The 22,466-nt window shown below is 39.5% G+C and overlaps 2 protein-coding genes across 3 annotated transcripts; one reads left to right on the forward strand and one right to left on the reverse strand.

Annotated features, from left to right (window-relative positions):
- The first annotated feature begins 229 nt into the window (after nucleotides 1–229).
- ankdd1b (ankyrin repeat and death domain containing 1B) lies at nucleotides 230–6,953 on the forward strand. The gene is made up of 15 exons (XM_022193148.2): nucleotides 230–713; nucleotides 2,788–2,888; nucleotides 3,030–3,128; nucleotides 3,228–3,326; nucleotides 3,669–3,773; nucleotides 3,879–3,980; nucleotides 4,142–4,240; nucleotides 4,646–4,744; nucleotides 4,869–4,967; nucleotides 5,141–5,239; nucleotides 5,358–5,456; nucleotides 5,634–5,729; nucleotides 6,118–6,319; nucleotides 6,574–6,705; nucleotides 6,811–6,953. The coding sequence occupies exons 1-15, from the start codon at nucleotides 554–556 to the stop codon at nucleotides 6,864–6,866; spliced, it is 1,647 nt and encodes a 548-aa protein (XP_022048840.2). The 5' UTR covers nucleotides 230–553; the 3' UTR covers nucleotides 6,867–6,953.
- poc5 (POC5 centriolar protein homolog (Chlamydomonas)) lies at nucleotides 5,731–19,646 on the reverse strand. Of its 2 annotated transcripts, none has more exons than XM_051951203.1 (13): nucleotides 19,509–19,646; nucleotides 17,164–17,247; nucleotides 16,294–16,444; nucleotides 15,514–15,612; nucleotides 15,154–15,341; nucleotides 12,967–13,143; nucleotides 12,339–12,443; nucleotides 11,862–12,041; nucleotides 11,172–11,346; nucleotides 8,858–8,991; nucleotides 8,440–8,541; nucleotides 7,659–7,829; nucleotides 5,731–7,533 (listed from the first exon to the last, which is right to left on the reverse strand). In XM_051951203.1, the coding sequence occupies exons 1-13, from the start codon at nucleotides 19,569–19,571 to the stop codon at nucleotides 7,399–7,401; spliced, it is 1,764 nt and encodes a 587-aa protein (XP_051807163.1). In that variant the 5' UTR covers nucleotides 19,572–19,646; the 3' UTR covers nucleotides 5,731–7,398. The 2 variants fall into 2 exon arrangements, with proteins under 2 accessions (XP_051807163.1, XP_022048830.1); XM_022193138.2 differs by lacking the exon at nucleotides 19,509–19,646 and adding an exon at nucleotides 18,216–18,329.
- Between the last annotated feature and the right edge of the window lie 2,820 nt (nucleotides 19,647–22,466).

Below are 22,466 nucleotides of genomic sequence, written 5' to 3' on the forward strand. Positions count from 1 at the left end.
GGAGGGTTGCTGTTTGGATAAGAAAAAACAGAGAAGAACATGAAGCGACTCAGCGGCCAGCAGCAAACACTGTATTGCTTCAGACTGTGTGACTAGTCTAACTTCTCAGAACAACTAAAATAAACTACAGCCAGTACCTTATGTGAATCTTTTGTAAACATTACACTGTGCTAACAGAAATTAAAGTTGAGAAGATTCTCATGTTACTCAGTCTCACAGTTATGCCACATTCTAGTCATAACACAGGTTAAGTGTGTCATGTTAAATACACTCTGCTTCTATCTGCAGGCCTCTTAGGGCGTGAGCTGGTAAAGTAAACACGGATCAGCCCTGCAGCATTCAGAAAATAGGAGTACATTTCCATTTTGAGTCTTGCTCTTGGCTAAGATCACAACTTCTCGAAACTGGGCAGAACAAGGATCCTTCGTTTTCTGTGTGGTCTGTTTTTGACACTTAGGTTCAAGGTTGGGTTTGCTTTCATTGTATACACTACATTGTTTATTACCCCAAGCTAACCTTGATTACACAAAGAGATTACTTAAGGAGCATCCCAATGGACAGAAGAGCTTTGGGTTTGAAGGCGATGATGAAGAAGGAGAATCTGGATCCTCGGACGTGGGTGAGACAGGAGACTGCCAAGGGGTTTGCTGACTTCATACGCAACAAGCACCCGGACAAAGAGATGGACAACAGCTTTGACAATAAAGAGATGTGTGAGTATCCACAACAATTCAACAACAAAATGAGCAAAGGTGGAAGATAATCAAACTGGCTTATAAACACAGAGCTTTATGTGGTCAAATACTGAAGCAAATTTCTTTGTCTGATTGAGCCCTTGATTTTATTATGTTAATAATTAGCTATTCATAGTGGTGGAGTGACTGTACGCTCATAGCATGACAAGGTACACACTACTGTATTTGCCGTGTGTATATACCTATAAAAACTATTCACCCCCTTTGGAAGTTTTCTCCTTTTACTGCTTTCAAAGACAGACTTTTTCATGTCAAAGTGAATACAGATTCATACAAAGCATCATCAATTGGTCAAAAATGTAGCCCGTAAAATAAGTGATTGCATAAGTGTCTGTTCTCTACATATCATATCATGATGCTGGCACCACTGTGCTTCACAGTGGGGAATAGCTAATACGCTCATCTTTGGTTTCATCAGATTGAACAATTTTTTTTCCAGTTGATTTCAAAGTCTCCAGCATGCCTTTCTACAAACTGTACTTGAGCTTTTTCCAACAGTGGTTTTCTCTTTGTCTCCCATAAAACTCTGACTGGTAAACAATGCGGGCGACAGTCTCTTGTGTTTTTAAAATCTCTTTTAAAAACACTTTTTTTAAAACTTGGCCTATGGCTCAGCTTAGGGCTGATTTTAATTGTACAACCTGTGTTTTATGTCTTATTTTATATTCGCATTATTTTATTTTTTTAATTTTGTTTTGTTTTAATGTGTACAGCACTTTGGTTGACAGTGTTGTATTTAAAATGCTTTAGAAGTAAAGTTGGATTGGATTGGAATAGTTGCTTTATGCACAGTCTCTATAGCTTGTAACTCCTCCAGATGAATCATAGGTGTCTTGGTGGCCTCCTCTACTAGTCTCTTTCTTGCATACTTAGTTTTTGAGGACCGCCTGCTCTAGAAAGGTTTGCACATGACGTATTCCCTCCATTTCTAGATAATTTAACTGAACTCCAAGGGATATTCAGTGACTTGGAAATGTTCTTGTATTCATCAGCTGACTTGTGCTTTTCAATACCACAGAATCACTTGGAGTGCTCTTCTGTCTTCATGATGAAGCTATAGTCAATAGAACTGATTCATCAGCAACTGGACAGATACAAATGTCTTAATATTATAAGTATTTAAGACACACTCACTTCACTCAGATGAAAAGTGTCTTTATAATTATTTAAGACCCACTTACTTCGCTCAGATGATCTACATTTATGGAACTGTGTGACTTCTAGCACCACCTGGCTGCCCCTGTGGTGAATTAGGTAATTCGCTTTAAAGGGTATGAATCACTTATCTAACATTTTATATTTTTATTAAGTAATGATGACACTTTGTATAAATCTGTTTTCCCTTTGAGATGAGAGTCTTTTTTTGTAAATTCTTTATAAAAAATCCCAAATAAATTGCCCATGACTCAATGTTGAAAAGCAAAAAGAAAAAAAAATTCAGCTGCATTGAACACTTCTTTTTAATAGTCACTGCAAATGTAGTAAATTTGCTGTAGGGGTGAGTGTAGGTTGAAATCTAGATGATCTCCTGACCTGCGCAGAAGGTGCACAGTCATCTCAGTTTACCTTACAGTGTAATGGTCTTGAAGGATCTGGTTGTGTGCTAAGCCTTGAACATCATCATCATCAGTATATTAATATGCAAGCAGCTACAGTGGGTACGGAAAGTATTCAGATCCCTTGAAATTTTTCACTGTGTCATTGCAGCCATTTGCCAAAATCAAAAAAGTTGATTTTATTTCTCATTAATGTACACTCAGCACCCTATCTTGACAGAAAAAAACAGAAATGTAGAAATTTTTGCAAATTTATTAAAAAAGGAAAACTGAAATATCACATGGTCATAAGTATTCAGAGCCTGTGCTCAGTATTGAGTAGAAGCACCCTTTTCAGATAGTACAGCCATGAGTCTTCTTGGGAATGACGCAACAAGTTTTTCACACCTGGATTTGGGGATCCTCTCCAGTTCTGTCAGGTTGTCTGTCCATACCCACTGTATATGTAAAACATTCCTGTCTCCTGTATTATGTAGTACTTGATACAGAAAAGCAGTTTATGGACGCAGCTAAGAGGAATGATGTGGAGACCATGAAGACTCTTGGAAAAGGGCTGAATGCCAATGCAAGAAATGTGGTGGGTCTCTGAAGAGAAACTATCTGCCTCATCTTACACTGCATTATTTATTATCACACAGGCTCAAAGGCTACACAGCTGTGGGGTTTTGGAGAAACCTTCATTAAATGAATAATATATTGATTGTGTTGTTTGCCCCAGCATAATAGGACTGCCCTTCACTACGCAGTAGCTGGGAAAAACAAGGAAGCTGTTCAGCTTCTTCTACAACGCAGGGTCAAGGTGGATCAAAAGGACAAGGTGAGATGGTCTGAACCACCATCTGAAGACAAGAGTCACAGACAATCATATGTAATATTTTTAAATACAAGCTTTCGTTTTCTGTCGTCTCTCTGACAGTATGGTGTAGCACCCATTCACCTGGCTGCCTGGTTTGGTAGTTTGGAGATCCTGAAGTTATTAGTGCAGGTTGGGGCTGAGCAGAAGGTTGAGAATGAGGTAAAGTGGCTGGAAAAGCTTTGTTCTGCTGAGAAAAATGCCCTGAAATTGGTTCATTTATCTTTTTATTTTGCACAACTTAAAAAAAAAAAAAAACATGCTCCTCCTCAGGCATGTGGTGATTAAATTCATTATCCTAAATTATGAACCTCACATTTATATGCTCATCTTGTTCCAAATCTGAGGGCAGACACACTTCTTCTTCCTATTGATGTTTTTGCTTCCTAATGAAACTCAATTTCAATTTCTCTGTCAATTTCTTTGTCAACACCAGCTACTTAAATGGCACACTGCTTGATTTAACAGAAACTATTTCTTAAATTGCTATTCTTTCTACCTCAGGAGGGACTGAACATTCTGCACTGTGCTGCCATAAACAACCACACTGAAATTGTAGAGTATATTGTTAATGACCTGCAGATGAAAGACCTGGACAAAGATGACAAGGTAAACACTTGGCATGAATCTTTCCTTAATCATCTTTTTAATTAACTTTATGCTTTTGTGCGTGCAGTAAATTTAGTTGCCTGTGCCTCATTTCTTACATTCCAGTCAGGGCACCGAGCGTTTGCACTGGCGGCCGAGCACGGGTGTGTTGAAATGTTAGAGATGCTGATTGAGCCGTACAACATGGCCACCATGAAGCCCAACAAGGTGTGTGCGTGGACTTGAGTGTGTGATTTTCGTGCATCTGTTGGCATTTTTTATATTCATCCTCACGTGTCTGAGTGATCATTTCTGTGTCACACCTGCAAGAAAGCTCAAAGTCAACCCCTCTTTGATGCGAGTTGTTTCCCCTCCCTCCCTTCTGCCAGAGAGGCGACACGCCCCTGCACTTAGCTGCCAGGAACGGCCACTTGGCTGCTGTCCAGCTGCTGCTGCAGAGCTTTGATACTCGGGATGAAGTCAATATGGTAGACAATCAGTGTAAACATCCTCTCTATCACCGTTTGGTTTGTGACAGTGTGGGCTCAGTGGCTAATCCACTGCTGGATAGTGGCTCCACTTGGGATTAATCAAGATGAATCAAACGTGCTGGTTACTATAACAACACATGATGTATTCTGGCTTAAACGTCAGCTTTGACTGGTAAAATGTACTTGGTGAACTTTTCTAAACCATGTTCGCACAATTTGTTGATTATTAATTGACTTAAAGTTAATTCAGTGTACAGAAGGTTGTTGGAGTTCAGGTTATGAGTTAATTTCTATGGGCATGCTTTGTCATTTCAAAATGAGATCCAGCTGAGAATAATTCTGTGCTTCTGTTAGCCATGCACCATCACTATGTATTTTACTGATGGATCTTGTGTGTTGCAGGACAGCGAGACAGCTTTGTACCAGGCGGCAGACAACAATCAGGAAGAATGTGCGCTGGCTTTGCTCGAGGCTGGTTGTGACCCCAACACCCTCACAGCGGTACGATGAGGCCACTATGCTGACTGGAATAATGAAATCCCTGCTGTAGTACCCTGCTGTTAATGATACAGTACTATCACTGCAATAAACATGGACGACACAGCTGAACTCTCTCACTTTGTAGGACAAATGCAGCCCTCTGCATCCAGTTTCACAACAAGGAGACACAAGTCTCGTCCAGCTCCTCTTGGAGTACAGAGCCAATGCAGACTTTCAAAATAAGGTAAGCAAGCTTCAGCTAGGTGGCAGCAGTACGCTCCTTTAGTAAAGTTTTCTGATAACACAGATCACTCACACATATGCTGACGTGCAGCTTTAAATCATTATTACACTTTTACATACCATTGTTCACTTTTTGGGCTCATTATGTACGTAACAGAATATTTTTGCTCTCAGCACCTAGAGGCACCTCTCCACCTGGCAGTGAAGAACAGTCACATCCCTGTCATCCATTCTCTCCTGGAGGCAGGCTGCAACATTAACGTCACAGATAAGGTATGATCGCCCTCACAACACAGCAAAAATAAGGTGTCAGCCAACATATATATACAGTGTTCAACTAGGAAAATGTTTACTGCATTGCACTGTGCTCTCCTATGCTGTGAACTTTCAGAGGTCCCAGACTGCGATGCATCTTGCTGCAGAGATTGCCAGAATTGAAGTTGTGGAGATGCTTCTTAAAGCTGAACTGGATCTAACACTTCGGGACAGAGTAAGGGTGTACAGTTGCTCACATAGTTTCCAATTAAATTGTTCTGTATAGTCAGGCCAGGTGAACAGCAGCATGATGCATTAAAAAAAAAAGCACAAAAAAATCTAATTCTAAATGTGATACGTTACAGTTCTAATTCAGTTTGTGTCTTTCTTGTACATGCTGGATTGGGAGTAGCAGGGGAAGACGGCTCTGGGTGTCGCGGCCAGAGCAAATGAGGTGATTATTGTGGACATGATCATCAAAGCAGAAAGATACTACGCCTGGAGAAAGGTGAGTGTCAGATGATACTTGTAGCTTTTATAGTTTTCTTGTGTGCTGTAATCCATTCTCGAGGCTGAGAAATCAATAACTACATTCATCACAAATGATTCATTTCCCAACATCACATTCTCCATTAGCTGAATTCCCTCTAATACTATTACACAAACAGCCACTGTAAAAAATGACTCGCGACCAAGAAACATTTGACAGCCAATTTACCATCAATTTAATTAAAGACGTGCCCGATTCCCTTCCATTATTGATTTCCAGAATGTTTAACTCTGGCATTCATATCGCTAATCATGTGTGTTAGTGTCTTGCCAATAATCTCTCCTTATGCCCCTCTGGTGCTCGTGGCCTTTATCAGTCTGCTGACATGATTTAATTGCCCTTTCAGGCCAACCCTGAGTTTGATGAGAATGTTCACAGCGAGTATGCGCTAACGTTTAAACTCGACCACCGCTATGAGACCAAGCAGCTCCGTTCGATGGCCTGGCGCCTGGCGTACGAGCTCCTGAAAGCAGGAGACTGGAAGAGACTGGCACAACACTGGGGCTTCACTAAGGAGCAAGTGTGTGCCATCGAGGAGCAATGGACAGGTGCCACAACTCGCACACTGACAGGGCAGGCTTTTCACTGTGCATTTGGCAACTCTTTGTAAAAGTAAAACAGAACATTTTAACTCCAATATGAATTTAAATTGCCGAGCCAAGGCTTTCAAAATAGTGCGCAAGGATAACTTTATTTCACACTTTATATTTTTTTGTTTTTTAAAATGCACAAAAGCAATGATTAGGCTATTTTTACCAGCTGAATTGCTTTCCTGATTGCACAGTCCTGTGTTTGTCCACAGGTCAGCACAGTTATCAGGAGCATGGGAACAGGATGCTGCTGATCTGGCTCCATGGGGAGGAGCTGGCTCAGAGGAGTCCTGCTAAAGAACTCTACCAGGGCCTCATCCTCACGGGGAACCAGAAAGCTGCAGGTACACTCAGTTATTATTATTATTTTTAAAAAATATATATATTGCTGTGCTATGTGGGCATGTATGCTAAGGTTTAGCTAAATAAAATATGAATTTGTCTTCCAGATAAGATTCGGATGGAGGCAGAGAGTGCCAGCAGTAAGAGCTGTAGTGTTTCATGAGGATGAGTACTGCAACATATAGACTCACAAAATGAATGTTTTCATCTCTATCAAATACTGATCTGTACAAATAACATCAGATTATTGGGATACAGCTTTGGCTTAGTAAAGTAAACAACCTTGGTGTTGGATAGTCGCCACAACATGGATCAATACACAAGGAAGTGTGATTTTAAACATTACAGCTCACTGTCACTGTGCATAATTTAAAAGGAAATTTTTTATCGGAAATAAATGTCCATTTTGCAATTCTAAACTCTGGTCTGTCTGTAACAATTAAAAACATTTACATATGCAGTTCTCAACACCTGGCTATGCAGAACTCTCCTGAGAAAACTACTGCTCAGGAAATTGTACATTTCACAGTCATGAAAGGAAACTGAAGAGTGGAGGTCAAAATCATGGCAAGATCAAAAAATAAATGGACTTCAAACTAATTTCAAAGTAGAAATTCATGGGATTGTTGCATAGAATATGTTAAATCTTATATCTAGACTAGGTGAGGTACATTTTGTGTGAAACGTGTGTGTAATCAGTCGACTACTTTGATGGAGTGTACATGGCATGTGCTGGTTTGTGTTCTCGATGAGCCTTTCCCTCCACTGGATGTGTGACTTTGCTGGGTGGAGCGAGGAAATTTGGCAGCTGTGGCCTGTCCAATGGTCAGCTAAAAGAAAAAAAAAAAAGAGAAACAGGAGTGTTTTTTGAAGTAGTATTTAGCTTCACATCCCTAAAGGTCTAAGGACACATAGATAGTGATACTTTAGAGTAGTGATGCACTGTGTCCCATACCTGTGTGACGGGATGATGGCGTTCAACTATCACAGAGCTCATGGGCGGAGCCACTCCCATCACCTGGAGGTTGCTGCGTGCCGCCTTTCCAACATCAGCGCGTGCAGTGATGCGAGCCATTACAGTCTTTGATGGTTTTTGTTGACTTGCTGTGACGCTACGACTGCTGACCTGAAACAACAAATACTGCTGCATCATTTATGAATGTCACTACGGTAGAAGATATTTTTTTTGAAGATTTTTTTAGGTTAGGGAAATGTTGGGAGACAAAGCAGGCAGGTGACATGCAGCAAAGACTCTTTGGACTGTCGAAATGTTGTATGCATCTTAACCTTTTGGTTATTGGGTTGTGCCGTTGAGATTTTGTTTTTTAAACTAAGCTTAAACTGTGATAAACCAGATGTAGGTTGTCGGTATAAGCCTGCCATAGACGACACAAACGGTGGATCTTCTAGCTGTGAGGCGAGTGTGCTAACTCCTGAGTGAAAATGTTCCATCAAAACATTGTCAGCCATCACTATTTTGAGTGAACACTGAAGCCACATCTTTCACTTAGCCCTGTCCATAATGACTGCGATTACTTTAAAGAAATACAAACAAAAAACCAGTGTGTTGTTTTGCCCGATAGCATGGACCGGCAAGCAAGATTACGACATCTGGGATATTCTGTGTTGTTGATCACCAATTCTCATCACAGATAGGCACAGTTGTTCTGATGGTGAGCGTTTTCATTGCTTAAAGCCCTTACACTAGGGTCATTAGATCAACATCTAATGCTAACCTGTTTGTGGGAACTTGAAATGCCCCCAAGAGGGAGTGAGCTGTGCACCACTGTAGTGGGAGGGAGTACTTCTTCCTGTGACATAGCCGGACCAGAGCCCACCTAAGGAAAAAGGAATCAATGAAAATAGAACCAGGAGGCAGATTTGGAGGAAGTAAGTCACATGTGTGGCAAAGAAAAACAGAGGACATTACAGAGGCAAATTTACGTCTGATGCATAAGTTCCTCTGTTTTGAGTGCATCTGCTGTACATGAGTTGAATGTGTAGGCAGAATTAGTGGTGATATAAGAACCTATAAAAATACTAAAGTAAAACAATGACAGCAAGTGAAAGACTTGAATATTTGAGAAGAAACTCATCGTAGCATTAGGTGTAGGTGAAGCAAGATGTAAGTTTTAGAAATTGTCAGCAACTTACCATGTCATCTGCTTCACTGTGTGGACGGTCTGGGTGGTCTAAGTGGAGTGGACTGAAACGTGCTGACGAGGTGGGATAGGGATGAAGTTGAGCTAGTGTAGCAGAGCCAGCTTCATCCTGAGAAGGTAGAGGATCTACAGAAAGAAAAACTGAGTCAGATTCTCGCAAAATACATTCTTGACACAAGTTTGTTATAGTTACAGAAAATCACCAATAAATCACTGAGGAAATGATCAGCATGCTGTTTCATTGTGATTAAACTATTTTATTTCTAGCTTTCATTATTGATTAAAATTGGCAATGTTTGGTTGGAATGTCCATCCATCCACTATTGTATACGGTACATCGCTTACACCTCATTAGGGTCACATGGGGCTGGAGTCTTCTTCTTGGAGTGCCTGGAGAAAACCCACGCATGCGCAGGGAGAACATGCAAACTCCATGCAGAAAGATCCCAGGCCCAGACCGGGATTTGAACCAGGGATCTTCTTGCTGCAAGGCCAAAGTGCTAACGACTATTCCACTGTGCAGCCTGTATGTAGTTTTTTTAATGTATATTTTACATATACATTTTATACATAAACAAGGCAGGTGACAACTTTACTTTGTATAAAATAGCTGCTACTTAAGATTTAAAGGTGTGCAGAGTTAATTTAGGTGTTCACAATTACTTTCCAGATGTGGAAAACGGACTTCAAAAAATGTCTATATCTTGATACGTTTGATTTTATTTTTTTAATTCCAGGACTATGTTTTTAAGTTACACATACCTGTGACTAAATATGTTGTGCCATTGTACAATCACTGTGATCAGTTGTAATGCACAATGCACACAAATGTTAAACTGAGTCATAGTGTTGTTGAAATTGCACTTACTTTAATCTCTGGTTGTTTCCAATATAATTTTTAAAAGGACAGTTCATTACATATTTTCTAATATACTCGTTCTACTTTGCACTAAAACCTCGGGAAAAACTTCAACTTATTGTTACTTCTCGGTAATTATGCTGTAAGTTTAATGGTCCGGCCCCTTTGAGATCAAATTAGGCCGTATGCGGCCCCTGGACCAAAATGAATTTGACACCCCTGATTTAGAGTCACCAATTAACCTCAGTATGTTTTTGGACTGTGGAAGGAAGCCAGAGAACTCGGTGAGAACCCACACATGCACAGGTAGAACATGCAAACTCCACGCAGAAAGATCCCAGGTCCAGGCCGGGATGCAAACTGGGGATCTTCTATCTGTCAGGCAGCAGTGCTAACCACCGAGCCTCAGTTTGAATGTGAGTATTTTAATCCCCTGTTGTTTATTTGAAGATATGTTAAGGACACATTTTAAAGCAAATGTTTGCTTTAATGCAAAAGGTGGCTGATGGTTATTTATGCATAACTCCTATAAAATATGTGTATTAAACAAGAGTAAATATTTTGTGTGAGTCTAGTTGGCAAAATAACTTGTTAATGAGGGTGATTATGAAGAGAAAACAGCCCGGTCTGACAGCAACATAATGAAATGCATTTCAGGTGGCAAGACTCATTAAACCTGAGAGCAGATGGACGAGCAGAAGACCATGCTGGAGTTCATAAAACAGTGAGACCCGACTTCAGCAGCCGTGTACTCAACAAAAACAGCAGACTAGGACAGCAGAGTAGGAGTGTTGCTTGATCTGACAAATCCTGACTTTTGGTGCAACATTTTGGCAGGGTGTGAATTCTGGAATTAATGGCATAAAACTAAGAGTTTTTGAGGCCTGACTATACTATTGCATTGTCATTTAAAGGGTCTGAAACCACTGTTGACCTGATGAATCGAGGTCCTAGGTTATGTTAGCTACAGTATGTATGTATACCTAAATATCTGCTAATAGTGCCAAGTCTTATCTTTTCCAGGGTTAATACACGCAACAGTAATTACATGATTTAATAAATGTTGCAAAGGAGTACTGAACTTTATCAGCCAATCTTTTAGTGCCACATCAAGGTTTCCATCGTCAGCACTAAGCACATTCACTGATTCATCACTCCATTAAATGAGCCAGTAAATGACTTCAAGAAACGTGCAAAGACCCCGTCCCCTCCTCTCATTCATAAATCTACACAAATGTCGATAGCACAAGGCTACGATGTATTGAAAAAATTAGGTTTTTTTTTTCCCTCTCTGTTTCAGTCTCAATAGATGCGTTAAATCAATGCAGCACAGAGGCAACGCTAACAACGCAATTATGGTACATTATAGAGAAGAGGCCTTGTGATGAACATAACACTACATGTTTTAATAATTACTGTCTAAAACTTTGTTACAAACTGTACTGACCATGAACTGGAGGTTGCTCTGACCGTCCGTCTGTAGAGTGGAACATGCTGAGTGCCTCCATGTTGAGAGCACATACACCCCTCATGAAGGCTTTCTTCATAGATTCCTCATACTGCTCTCGTTCTAATCGTAGTCTCCGGATCTCTGCCTGGGCCTTCTCGATAGCTTCGCAGTGCTGCAGAGACAGTTAGCAGATGATGGAAAGAGTTACTCAATTATCAGTTTAAATATTTCTGACAAAAATACCCTACGTCCACCTTTATGTAGATACACATCTGTAACTCCATCAACAACACTATGAGCCCTAAACAACCTTAATTTCATTGTCCCTTCTCTATCTACATACTTGCTCTACAATCATTTTCCCTTTAATCTATAAAGTCTAATGTGTTTGTAAAGCACAGCATCATGCAGTGTTTTACAGAGTACAAAGTATTACTGAAGTTTAGTGTCGCTGTCAGACACTGAAATGTTTAATTTGCTTTATTCATAGCAATTTACTGAATAAACTTTTAAACATCACAAATACATTTACATATCTAAGAAAGCAGCCCATCCATTTACTTTCAATGTGCAGCGATTCCTCTACTAAAAAACACCTTAATGGGATAGAGTCAAGTTTAAATTTTATAATGCAGCGTCACCATGCACGCACTGTTTCATATGTAGATCCTCCACCCACTTAATTACCTCAGCAAGCTTGGCCTCATACTCTGAAGACATTTGGCTGCAGACCTCTTCGGCCCTCGAACGGCAAGCTCGCTCCACTTTGACCTTCCAGTGTTTCTGGACCAGAGAGTGCCAGCCGAGCCACACCTTCTTCTTCAGCTGCAGATTGTAGTGCTGCCGCGCCACCTGAAAAGCATGAGCCTGGAGGGGGAACCACAAGACCAGGTAAATATTCAAATAATTACACCTATAATTCACTCTTGAGTGGCTGCAGTACATTTTATCATCTAACATCAGCTAACATCTCTTATCTCATGTTGGAAAGGTGTTGGGGGGAGGGTTGTTGTTGATCTATCCAACCAACAGTTTGGACAGAGTTTAAATCCCACTTAATCTGACGATGTAAGAGTGTGGGCAGAGGCGGTTTCTGTTGTCTGACAAGCATTTCTGATGGAGCAAAAAGGTGTCTTGTGGCGAAAAACAACACCGTCAGTGTACCTCTTCTTTGGTCTCAGTGTGCTGAAGTCTCCAGTGGGTGAACGCCCTCATCTTTTCAAGCTTTTCTTTCTGTCTGTCCAACACCTGACTCAGGTTCCCGATCACCTGAGGGAGGAAAAATTCCAGAGTAAGTTTGTGAGCTGAATAGAGATATCAGGCGCTCATTGCTCAAACACTGTCAAAAGCCCAGTTTTACACTCAAACTTCACAACAATGTTCACAAGTGGAAGTCAGAGTGGCAACTGATAGTTGATGAACTGAAAAAGTTATCAGTAACTATTTCAATGAAAAAATAATCATTTAGCTCAATTTTAGAGGAAAAAAATGAAAAAAAATTTCCTGATTACGGAATCTCAGTTATGAAAATGTGTTATTTTTCTTATATCTACATGGACTGTAAATGTAGTATTTCGTCATTTTGGACTATTAGTTGGTTAACATAAGATTTTTGTCTATGTTAACTTTAATTTACTAGTTAATTAAATGAATGTGGAAAAATTGCCCAATCTTAACTTCATAAAAATACCTTATAATCTGGTAGCACTAGTGGAAATTACATTTTTAGTCCATGTCAAGCCAACCATTAAATAATGTACTCGAAAAAGCAAATAAATACACGTGGAGTCACCTCATCCTTTCTCTTGTTGGAAGTCTCATAGGTTTGCAGCAGCTCCTTCAGGCCATTTAGCTCTGACTTCAGGCCAGCTGTCTGGGCTGCATGCCTCTCTCTCTCCTTCATTATCTCCATCTTGTGTTGCTCCATGAACGCCAACTTCCACTTTCGTAGTTCAGTCAGCACATTTGACTAATTAGGAAACAGAGGGTGGGACAGTCACAATGAGCACATGCACACATACGGTTAGTCATTTTTTTTTTTTTAATTATATACAGACAGACTGCTACTGAAAACAGCAGCAAAATAAAGAAACCTTGTAGATTCCCTCTATAATCTTGTTTTGTTGTTCTTGAAACATCTAAAAATTCTATGTTTCCTGTACAACGCATTGTGTGTCTCATCATAGATGGGTTTGGTGTAGAATTTAATTCACAGTTCTGATGTCCAGTTACATTTTAAGGACATACTCCTTGAGACATAGACGAGCCTTCACCACCCCAACACACAATGGCAATGCAATGTTGGCTTTACAGATAAATAGTTACATACACAACCCATCTAAACCGTGTCAAACGTGGCTTACACTCACAAAATGTAAACTTATTTGGCAGATTTTCCTCTTGCAGCAAAAGAGGCTCACAAACAACTGAAAGTGTCTCCACATCCTCTCTTATAGTCTATGGAGCTCTACTGTCTCTTCCAGGGTCAGACTGCACTCTTTTATCTGCACAGTTTAGCAGGTGATTGGTTATTGTCTGCTTTCCAAGAATGAGCTGTGCAACATCTGAAGAAAAGGGCAGGATGGACACCCACCTCCTCCAGAATCATTCCACTTGGAGACACAGTTAAAAAGGTCACTGGTTCCATGAAGAGTAGAGCTGTCATCCTTTTCAAAAAGCCTTTTTTAGACTCAGGCTTATTCAAACACATCCCCTTTATGATCTCTGAGCTTGTCTTCACCTCTGCCAGTGAACACAGTCCTCAGTATTTCTTTATTTAGTCCATCTTGTTCTAACCTTCTAATTACATACAGGAAAAGTATAGACAGGGGAATGTAAGAAATATCAGTATCAAACTAAGATGAATTCATTCATACATTTATGCATTTTTGTCATTATATATGTATCACTTTGAACATTTTGTCAGTGCGATTGACATGGAGTGAAAGAGTTTTGTGCTTTTTTGCATTTAAAAAAACAACAACTTTTTCCTCCATGCATTACTGTAGGCTTCGTAAATGAATTGTTGCAACAGCAAAATGTAAAAGCCTGAAAAAAGCAAAAGCAATTACATTATTGCTCTCTAGATTGCTCTTCAAAGGCCTGATTAATGCTCTAGTCATGTTGTACGACAGATTGTACCACCTATGCAAAAACCTTAATTAGGAACAGAATACCCATTTTTTTCACAGCAAATGAACAATTCAGTTCTATAATTTTAGTTCATTCAGAATAAAAGGCCAGCTCGGGCCGATTTCACCGTAAACTGCTGAGGTTCAAAAACACACAACTGCTATTATGGATGTGTGACAAATTAATGGAAAAACCTAATTAATGACCCCTGCACAGAGGGTATCTGGTGGCTGTGGGGGGAATTTTTTCAGCATGATTGGGGTCCATTTGTCCCCTTAGAGCCAAGGGTTACTGCAAATCAATACTAAGTTGTTCTGAGTGATCACCTTTATCCTACAATGAAACACTTGTATCCTGATAGGAGGGATCTCTTCCCCCCCCATTTCTAGAGCACGAGGAGCTACTGAATGGTTTGGTGAATACGAAAACAATGTGAATTACATGCTATGGCTTTATCTATGACCAGAACACCAATGGGAGACTTTTGACCTACACAGTAGACAGTGCTTTCCATCACTATCAACAAAACACCAAATGTGGGAATATTTTCAAAATAATAACATCCATCCCTCCAGTAGAGCCTCTCGAGACTTGGAGAACCAATGCCAAGAACTTTAATGGTAAAACTTCTTAATAAAACAAATCATGTCATTTTTTCCCTTTAATGTGTCACCCTTCTGTATCAGCATCAAATAAATATAAATTAAAAGTGGTTCTTATTAAGCAATGTTAAAACACTATATAACTGAACAACATTATTTATTAGCTCTCAATCAGACAAAATATCAGATCAATTTATTGACGGGTTGTAGAATTAAAGTTCTACAATAAGAAGAAGCAGACTAACCTTCAAATTATTGCTCCATGTGTTCAGAATATTCTCCATCCTGTTTAAGTTCTCCTCTGAAATAAACATCTCTGTCACAGCAAACTCGAGGGGGTCCGGGCTGTTTGGCCTAGACCTTCCAGACGTCACCTGTAACCTGTCTGAGAACAGTGACGCCCTGCTAGACGACTGGCCTCCCCTCTTGTCAGCTGGAGGGCAAAAAAACAAAACCGCAGACAGACAGAATATCACTGAGAATATGAAACAACCCTGTAACAGTATGTCTGGATATTTCTAAGCTAATTTGGTATTAAAACCAATGAACTTACAATTACCAATCACGTATAACCATTTTATTTTTGTGTATGTTTAACAGTTTACCATAAAAGGCTTTTGAACTTGTAGAGGGCTCAACAATCAACGGGGAGACCTGTGATGATCTGAAGCTCCTGCTAGAATGCCTCCCATCTTTATCTTCATCTGGCAAAAGATACAAGAGGTGCAGCGAGCAAGTCAGTGAAGGTGACATGAAGGTAAAAACTGATAAAAATCGCATGTTGCTGAAAAATAAATTCTGTTATGAAACTGGTGATTAAAGATAAAAATAGAATGTTAAAGTCAGGAAACAAAGGACGGTTACAGGACAGAAAACGTGACGGGGAGAGTGCTGAATAAGATGAGCATGGCTACTTGTCCAAGAATGCATTTATGTCAATATCTTAATTAAATTCTGCAGGGGGAAGAGAAAGCCTGCACTCTAAAGAGCAGTATGGGCAGAGTGCCAGGAGATCATTACCAATCGGCCTGTCTGCTCTCTACATCCCTGTGCACTGCTCCATAACAGTTAAACCTCCAACGAGAGCTGCACCTGGTGAGGGGGACTGATGGGCTGTTTAAGATGTGGGTATCGTAGGGGAAAGAGATACGGGCTACAATGTGACAGGCTGATATCTGGTCTGTTGGACTGCTTTGCAAGCAAAATTATAAAGCTGATAAACAGACACTATTTTCTCCATGTTGTGATACCAAATCCTTTGTGACAGCTGATCATTCGACGGAGGCAGGGCGTGGAAGGCTTCACATTGAGGTTCTGTCAGAAAAGCTTAGTGTGTCTGTGTGAACGTGTGTGTATGAATGTGTCCTGCATGCAGGACGAACCACCTTGGTGCTGTGACTTTGTGTCGTCTTTACTCTGGGAAGTCCGACCCCCGGCAGACAGATGTGAGGTGCTCAGCTGCTTCTGCTGAACGTTGGTGAGTGTGTCAAGTTTCGGGGTGACAACAGCGTAGCGGAGGAGCTCCTCATACTCATCCTGTTGATTCATAAACAGTACAAAAAGAAACGTGAGCTTCAGCTGTCAGAACAATTTCAGACCAAAGTTCCACTTCTGTCATTGATTAAACCTCTCAAATCTCATCTCTTTTCTGTTAAAATGACATACTTAGAAGCTTTGTTCTGGCTTACATGTAATTCTACACCATTGTTTCCTTCAGAAGGTGCACATCTATAAAGTCCCCGCCTCCATCTATATTCCAACCCCTTTGACACTTGCTGCGATTTGAGCATATCTGCTTAGCTATGACTTTATGGGATCTATTCATTAAATTAACTAATGTATGAAATCCCAGAAGTCTGAATCTGTGTTTCTGAGACTGTCAGCACACTATAGTTCTACTGTGGAAAAGCTTAACCATGACAGTGATTGCTGGTTTTGCTCTTGGTGTGTCTTCCAGCAAATGAAAAATGAAATATGGACGTGTTAACAAGGGAAAAAACTTGATTTTCACCAAAGGGTGTCTTTGACATAATTAAATAGCTGTACATATAGCATTGCAAAACAACAAAAAAGTCTAATAGACATTGTAAGTGTGTTAAACATTGTTTCTACATCCACATTATTACTTGAAACCGGAGCATATGTAAAAATTGTTGATCATCCAGCATTTATTACTGTATTTAGACTCATTGTGAAGATGTGTTAGACAGTGCTGATGTGTGTAAATGCACATAAATTGTGTAGCAATTAATCACCTGAAGTTCAGAGGACACAGAGCTGCCTCGGTCTGAGTCTTTGGGTAGGACAGGACTGGTTGGTTCCTCTTCGTCTGAAGACATCTTGGCAAAAAAGAACAAAAAACACATAGAAGAAATGGTGATACTTTAATAAAGCCACATGAGGTAACAATATCAGACCATAGGGCCTCATACATACATTATATGTCATAAGATGTGCATAAACATTTGCTACAGGCACAAATATTTCATCTTGTACCTTTTGGGATATTTATCAAGAGTCTGTGCATTATTAATCTGATTAACTGGTTAATTGTATAGTACAGAAAGTGTCAGATATTGTGAAAAACAGTGTTTCCCAAAGACAAAGACAACATCCTCAACTGTCTTGTTTTGTCCACAATGTAAAGACACTCAGGTCACTGTCATATAGGCATACAGAAACAAAAAAGATGTAAAAAATTTAACTACCTATAACCAGAAAAAGTTACCTTTTTCTTTAAAAATGACTCATATCGTTAAATAAATTATCAAAATAGTTGATGACTAATTTAATATCTGACAATTAATCAATTGATCGCTGCAGCTGTAGTCTACAACAGGCAATGCCTTCTGAATCTGGAAAAATACTACAGCTTCTATATTACAATTTTCTTTACATTCAAAATGTGGGACTAATCAAAGAAAGCTGTATTGAAAAGGTCATAATCGAGTAGAAACACGTGTGTTCTTATGAAGCTAAAAACACACCAACTGTTTACAACATTTTTGACTCACTGGTTCCTTTGTTGACGAAATATAACTGGAACGACATACTAAACCTCACACTATTAGATACACAATACAATAAATACTATTTCTTCTTTCTCTACAGTAAACGCTGTTTTGTGGAAGTGATTTAAACAGATAGTGTTAGCTACATCAATCATAGCTAACTCCAAATCCGTAAAGACGGAAACGCAAGCGTCCTTATGACTGCTTTAAGTTGGAAAAAAACAGGAACTAAACGATGTGAAGAAAATATACCAACATAGACACCACATGTGGCAATAACAATAAGTAATTCTTACTTCTTTTATATGTCTGTGCAGAGTACCGAGTCTTATCCGTTTCTCAAGTTGGTCGTCAGTTAGAAAGTGCTTGCTTTGCCGTTTCAAACAGACCGACTCTTAAACAACAGGCTCTCCGATTGGCTTCGGTTTCCAGCGTCTCCTGCTAAATCGGCTCTGGTTGGTCAAATTATTTCCATGGCAACAATAAGCGGAACAACGCTAAACTCACCAGCTGCTCCTCCTGTAGTCTAAATTAAAAGGTCTGTCAAACCATTTTCAGTGATTTTACAGTCGAAGCTTTTACTCCACACTTTTGTACTCTCAGTAAAGGCACAGTGTAGTAAGTATTTTGGTCTTTATGCTAAATGAGTCACGTACAGTAACTAGTAGAAAGGCCAGCACTCAAAACTGTGTAGAGGAGATTTGTGCCCACCCATAACCTAACCTTTTGTAGTTTCAAACATTATTTTGATGGGTTAGGTTTACATAATTACATTGGTAGGTGCAGCACCTTAACAAAAAGTGTGTTTAAACTCAAATGTATTATTTTGTTTGTAAGATTTTATTGTATGCTTAAGGAAACTACCACAGTTCAAATTAATACAAAATGTTAATCAGACAAAATCTGACTGTTGAATGAATCAAATTCATAAAAGCTACCGAATGAATAAAATCTTCAAAAGCAAAAAATACAAAAGAAACCCTAATAGGAGCAATTTTTACTAAAAAAATGTTTGTCAGCTTAGAAACTTGTGTTCATAATTATGATAATAAGGTACACAACATTTTTTTAAAATTTATTTTAAATAATATTTAAATATTTGTTCGAATAGCTTAAAATTTGCTCGTAATTAGCCTAAAAACTTGTGTTTAAGCTATCAGTCTTTAAATAAATTATAGTTAAAATCCTACATCCTATAACTAAACATAGTTTGTTACTTGTTATAATGAAGATATCATCGCTTAAAAAGAGCTTAGGCGAATTGTTGCGTTCATTTTTGTTGTTGAGCCCAAACATAATTTTTTGGAATCTGACCATACAAAAAGGTAGCGATCCTTAATCACATTTTACCTCATCTTCTGCATAGTCTTATTTAACACAGGAAAAATTGATACATGAAAACCATACATTTTAATTTATAAAATGTATTTTCATTACATTTATGAGAAATTGGTCTGCTTCTGTGATTGGTAAATAACAGATGTGTGTCCACTCAAAGAGCAACATGATCTCCAGACTGTGTTTCATCAGTAGTGTGACTGCATACAGATTAGCTGATTAATCTCATTCTCACAAGGAAACAAACTTACCTGTCGTAAGAAGGTGTAAGTCTTTGGGGAATACCACCACCCTGTGAACCTCCCTGTGGCCATTTCTCTGTAGTTCACTGAGACAAGAACAGACCAGACATTGGTTGAAATTCTGAATCGCAGCAACTACTTTGCCACTTGAGGACTTAACAGTATTACGACACATATGTGGGATAGGCCTAACGGCTTGGCAGGCCTCAGCTGGGACAGACTCCACAGAGAAAAGACATATGGTCCCTCTCAGCCACGCAGAGCTGCAAGCGGCACTGTTGGACCAGAGCCTCCTCACCACCTGGCTGAAAGTGCTTCAGTGTCCGAAGGTGTCCTGTCAGCATTACCATTAGACCTGCAGGCTTGTGCACGGTGGTGACGGTGCAGTAATCTTCCCCCAAAACAGCAGTTTGACAGCTAATCACAAAGCATTGAGGTCTGAGTGGAGAATCAAGAAATAGGTCAAATAAATTTCAAATCAAATATATTCTATATAAACAAACAGGATGATAACTTTTGTGCAAGCTACACACAGACACTCGTCAGCACACATTTTTTATTACATGTCCTGACAGTTGACACAGCTATGATTTTGAACCAGACTTGTGAGGTGCGGAGGATAATCCTGACTGCTCTGCGGGGAGTGGAGGTTTCCTGTTGAGTGACAGGAAGCTGTAACTCCCACAGATTACTTATTTCCATTTCAGAGCAGATGATTCACGCGTTCTGAAAGGTTTTGGCGATGCGTTCATCACAGTTTCTCGTGAGGGGTGATTTTTGTCATCCCAAGGTGGCCCATCTTTACTTCCCTCCTTCTTCTATTTTCGTGCCACTGATTTTATACTGCTAATTAGATATAGTTTTCTACTTCCATGTTTGAGTTATTATAACCAGGATTGGCAAGGAATAGACAACTGTTGGATTTGTGTTATGCCAGACACTTTAGACATACTGTATGCGCTGCACTGGTATTCTGGCAGCACTTTAATAACACATAGCAGCCTTCTGTTAATGTGGTATAGTGCCCAGTGTCTTCCTGTCTACTATGTCATTATGTTTGTCTTGAATGACTGCAGATTGTAGCTTTATAATTGTTTGAGATTTACTTTTGACTAAATTACTAACTTTCAAGTATATGTATATAATCCATATTACCTTAATTAGCACAAAGCAATTAGAATTAAAGATAAGAAGCATATATTACACCTGCGTTTTGATGAACACAAGTACAGTAATGCCTGTAAGAAGAAGCTATTGCACAGAGAAGAGTTGAAGACCTCCATTCTGCACCCACTCTGTAAAATGTTTTGTATTTTCTTGTTGTTGCAGACAAACGCAATAAGCTGCTGTTGATAGTGGTTAGATTAAAGCCAGTGTTACTGCCTCAAACCCCTTCTTTAGATCCCTTTTGTAAATTTCACCTTCCTCTCAGCAAAAGAAATGCACCTGGCCTTGTGTGTATTGAAATGGGATTCCGCTCACATTCCTCTCTCATAGCCTGTTCAATCTGTTCCAGGACAATAATCACAATCCATTTGACTTTCTTCCCTCTGGTATTTTAGCTCAGCTACGTTAGACTATCCAGGACCTTGCAATGGTAGACAGAACAGAAATTTGGAAATAATGTTCTGCGCTTAAACATGCTGACTTTGTTAGGGAACTCTTTTAAAAACAGGACTTTTTGCGTTTTTACCCTGTATTTTAATGGTAGCAAATGCCAGAGGTATGTGGTATTATGGTGTCATTTCATCTGTTGCGTTCTGATTGTGAAACTGCGGATTACAAACTTGGTATAAAATAGTTTCTGCCCTTGATCGATTTTCAGTCAGACGTATTTACGGACAGCCATAACTCCTGAAGACAACAACTAATGTGCTATCATCAATCGTAATGTTATCAACCCATTTTTCTCACATATGAGACAATAATGACCTCTCACTGAACACAATGTTGCCAGAACTCATCTTACAGTTATTCATAGCTGCCCGCTGTTTTCAAATTAGTTTTCATTACATTTTGATGGAGCAGGACTTCCCCCTTGGGCCACTCTAATCCATCACATCGCTCTGTCAGTGACACCAATGTCCTTTTGTTTTGCTTTCAGAAATGCCTGGTTTCGTCCCAAATATCCCCAGCACTACACAAGGCTGCATCGTTTGAACTCAGAAAACAGAGCATCAACATCCAGCTGAGATACAACGAGGCAGCACATTTTCTTCTTACTATTATTACTGTTATATATGTAACATTTGCCCGTAGCATGATGAAAGCTGAGTCCAGCATAAAGTGGCCAGCCATACGAGTTGCAGACGAGCAGTGGAGGCTGACAGTGGAGATGGAGGCTAAATCAGTTAGGCCGAGCTTCTATCTCCACAAGGCACAAACAATTACCATCAGTGTCCACATCCGTTTGTTATAATCTGGATGAAGATAAGCAGCAGACAGTTGCTCCAGTGTACCTCCACCTCTATTAATTTGTTAAAGGATAACTGGTGCTGCAGGTACTGCGTCTATTTTAGATGTTGGGACGTTGGAATATATGTGGAAGACGGGAATTTAAAGGTGTAGGAAGAAGCAAAGTTGGTGTATTAGTATATCTTCTAATGTTCATGCAACACTATTCTAATGATTTTGGACATGGTAGATCAGAACCACAAACATATGTTTTATATAAAGCACCCCATACTATAGTATGCACAGAGAAGTCCAGTGAAAGGTGCAAAATGTAATCAGGCATGCAATAGAAGCAAGTATCAACATACATGTCATTTGTGTGTGTAAATGCTACACACACAAATGACATGTGTGTAGCATGTACTCCATAATTATTGGCACCCCTGGTTAAGATGTGTTGAAAGCCTTAAAATACTTTCAGTTTTTATTGCAGAAGCAAACTCTCACACTGAAAATTGGAGAAAAATGTATTATAGGAGAAGATTAGGTGCTGTTTTGTTGGCAAAAGGGGGT

This window comes from Acanthochromis polyacanthus, chromosome 7 (assembly GCF_021347895.1).
Source record: "Acanthochromis polyacanthus isolate Apoly-LR-REF ecotype Palm Island chromosome 7, KAUST_Apoly_ChrSc, whole genome shotgun sequence".
Taxonomy (NCBI): domain Eukaryota; kingdom Metazoa; phylum Chordata; class Actinopteri; family Pomacentridae; genus Acanthochromis; species Acanthochromis polyacanthus.

Coding starts and splice junctions, on each gene's coding strand:
- ankdd1b (XM_022193148.2), top strand. CDS start 554: ATGGACAGAAGAGCTTTGGGTTTGAAGGCGATGATGAAGAAGGAGAAT. Junction 3,774..3,878: donor ACCTGGACAAAGATGACAAG/GTAAACACTTGG, acceptor CTTACATTCCAG/TCAGGGCACCGAGCGTTTGC. Junction 6,706..6,810: donor GGGGAACCAGAAAGCTGCAG/GTACACTCAGTT, acceptor TTTGTCTTCCAG/ATAAGATTCGGATGGAGGCA.
- poc5 (XM_051951203.1), bottom strand. CDS start 19,571: ATGGCCACAGGGAGGTTCACAGGGTGGTGGTATTCCCCAAAGACTTAC. Junction 17,248..19,508: donor CTTACACCTTCTTACGACAG/GTAAGTTTGTTT, acceptor TTTTTTGCCAAG/ATGTCTTCAGACGAAGAGGA. Junction 13,144..15,153: donor CATGGAGCAATAATTTGAAG/GTTAGTCTGCTT, acceptor TTTCCTAATTAG/TCAAATGTGCTGACTGAACT.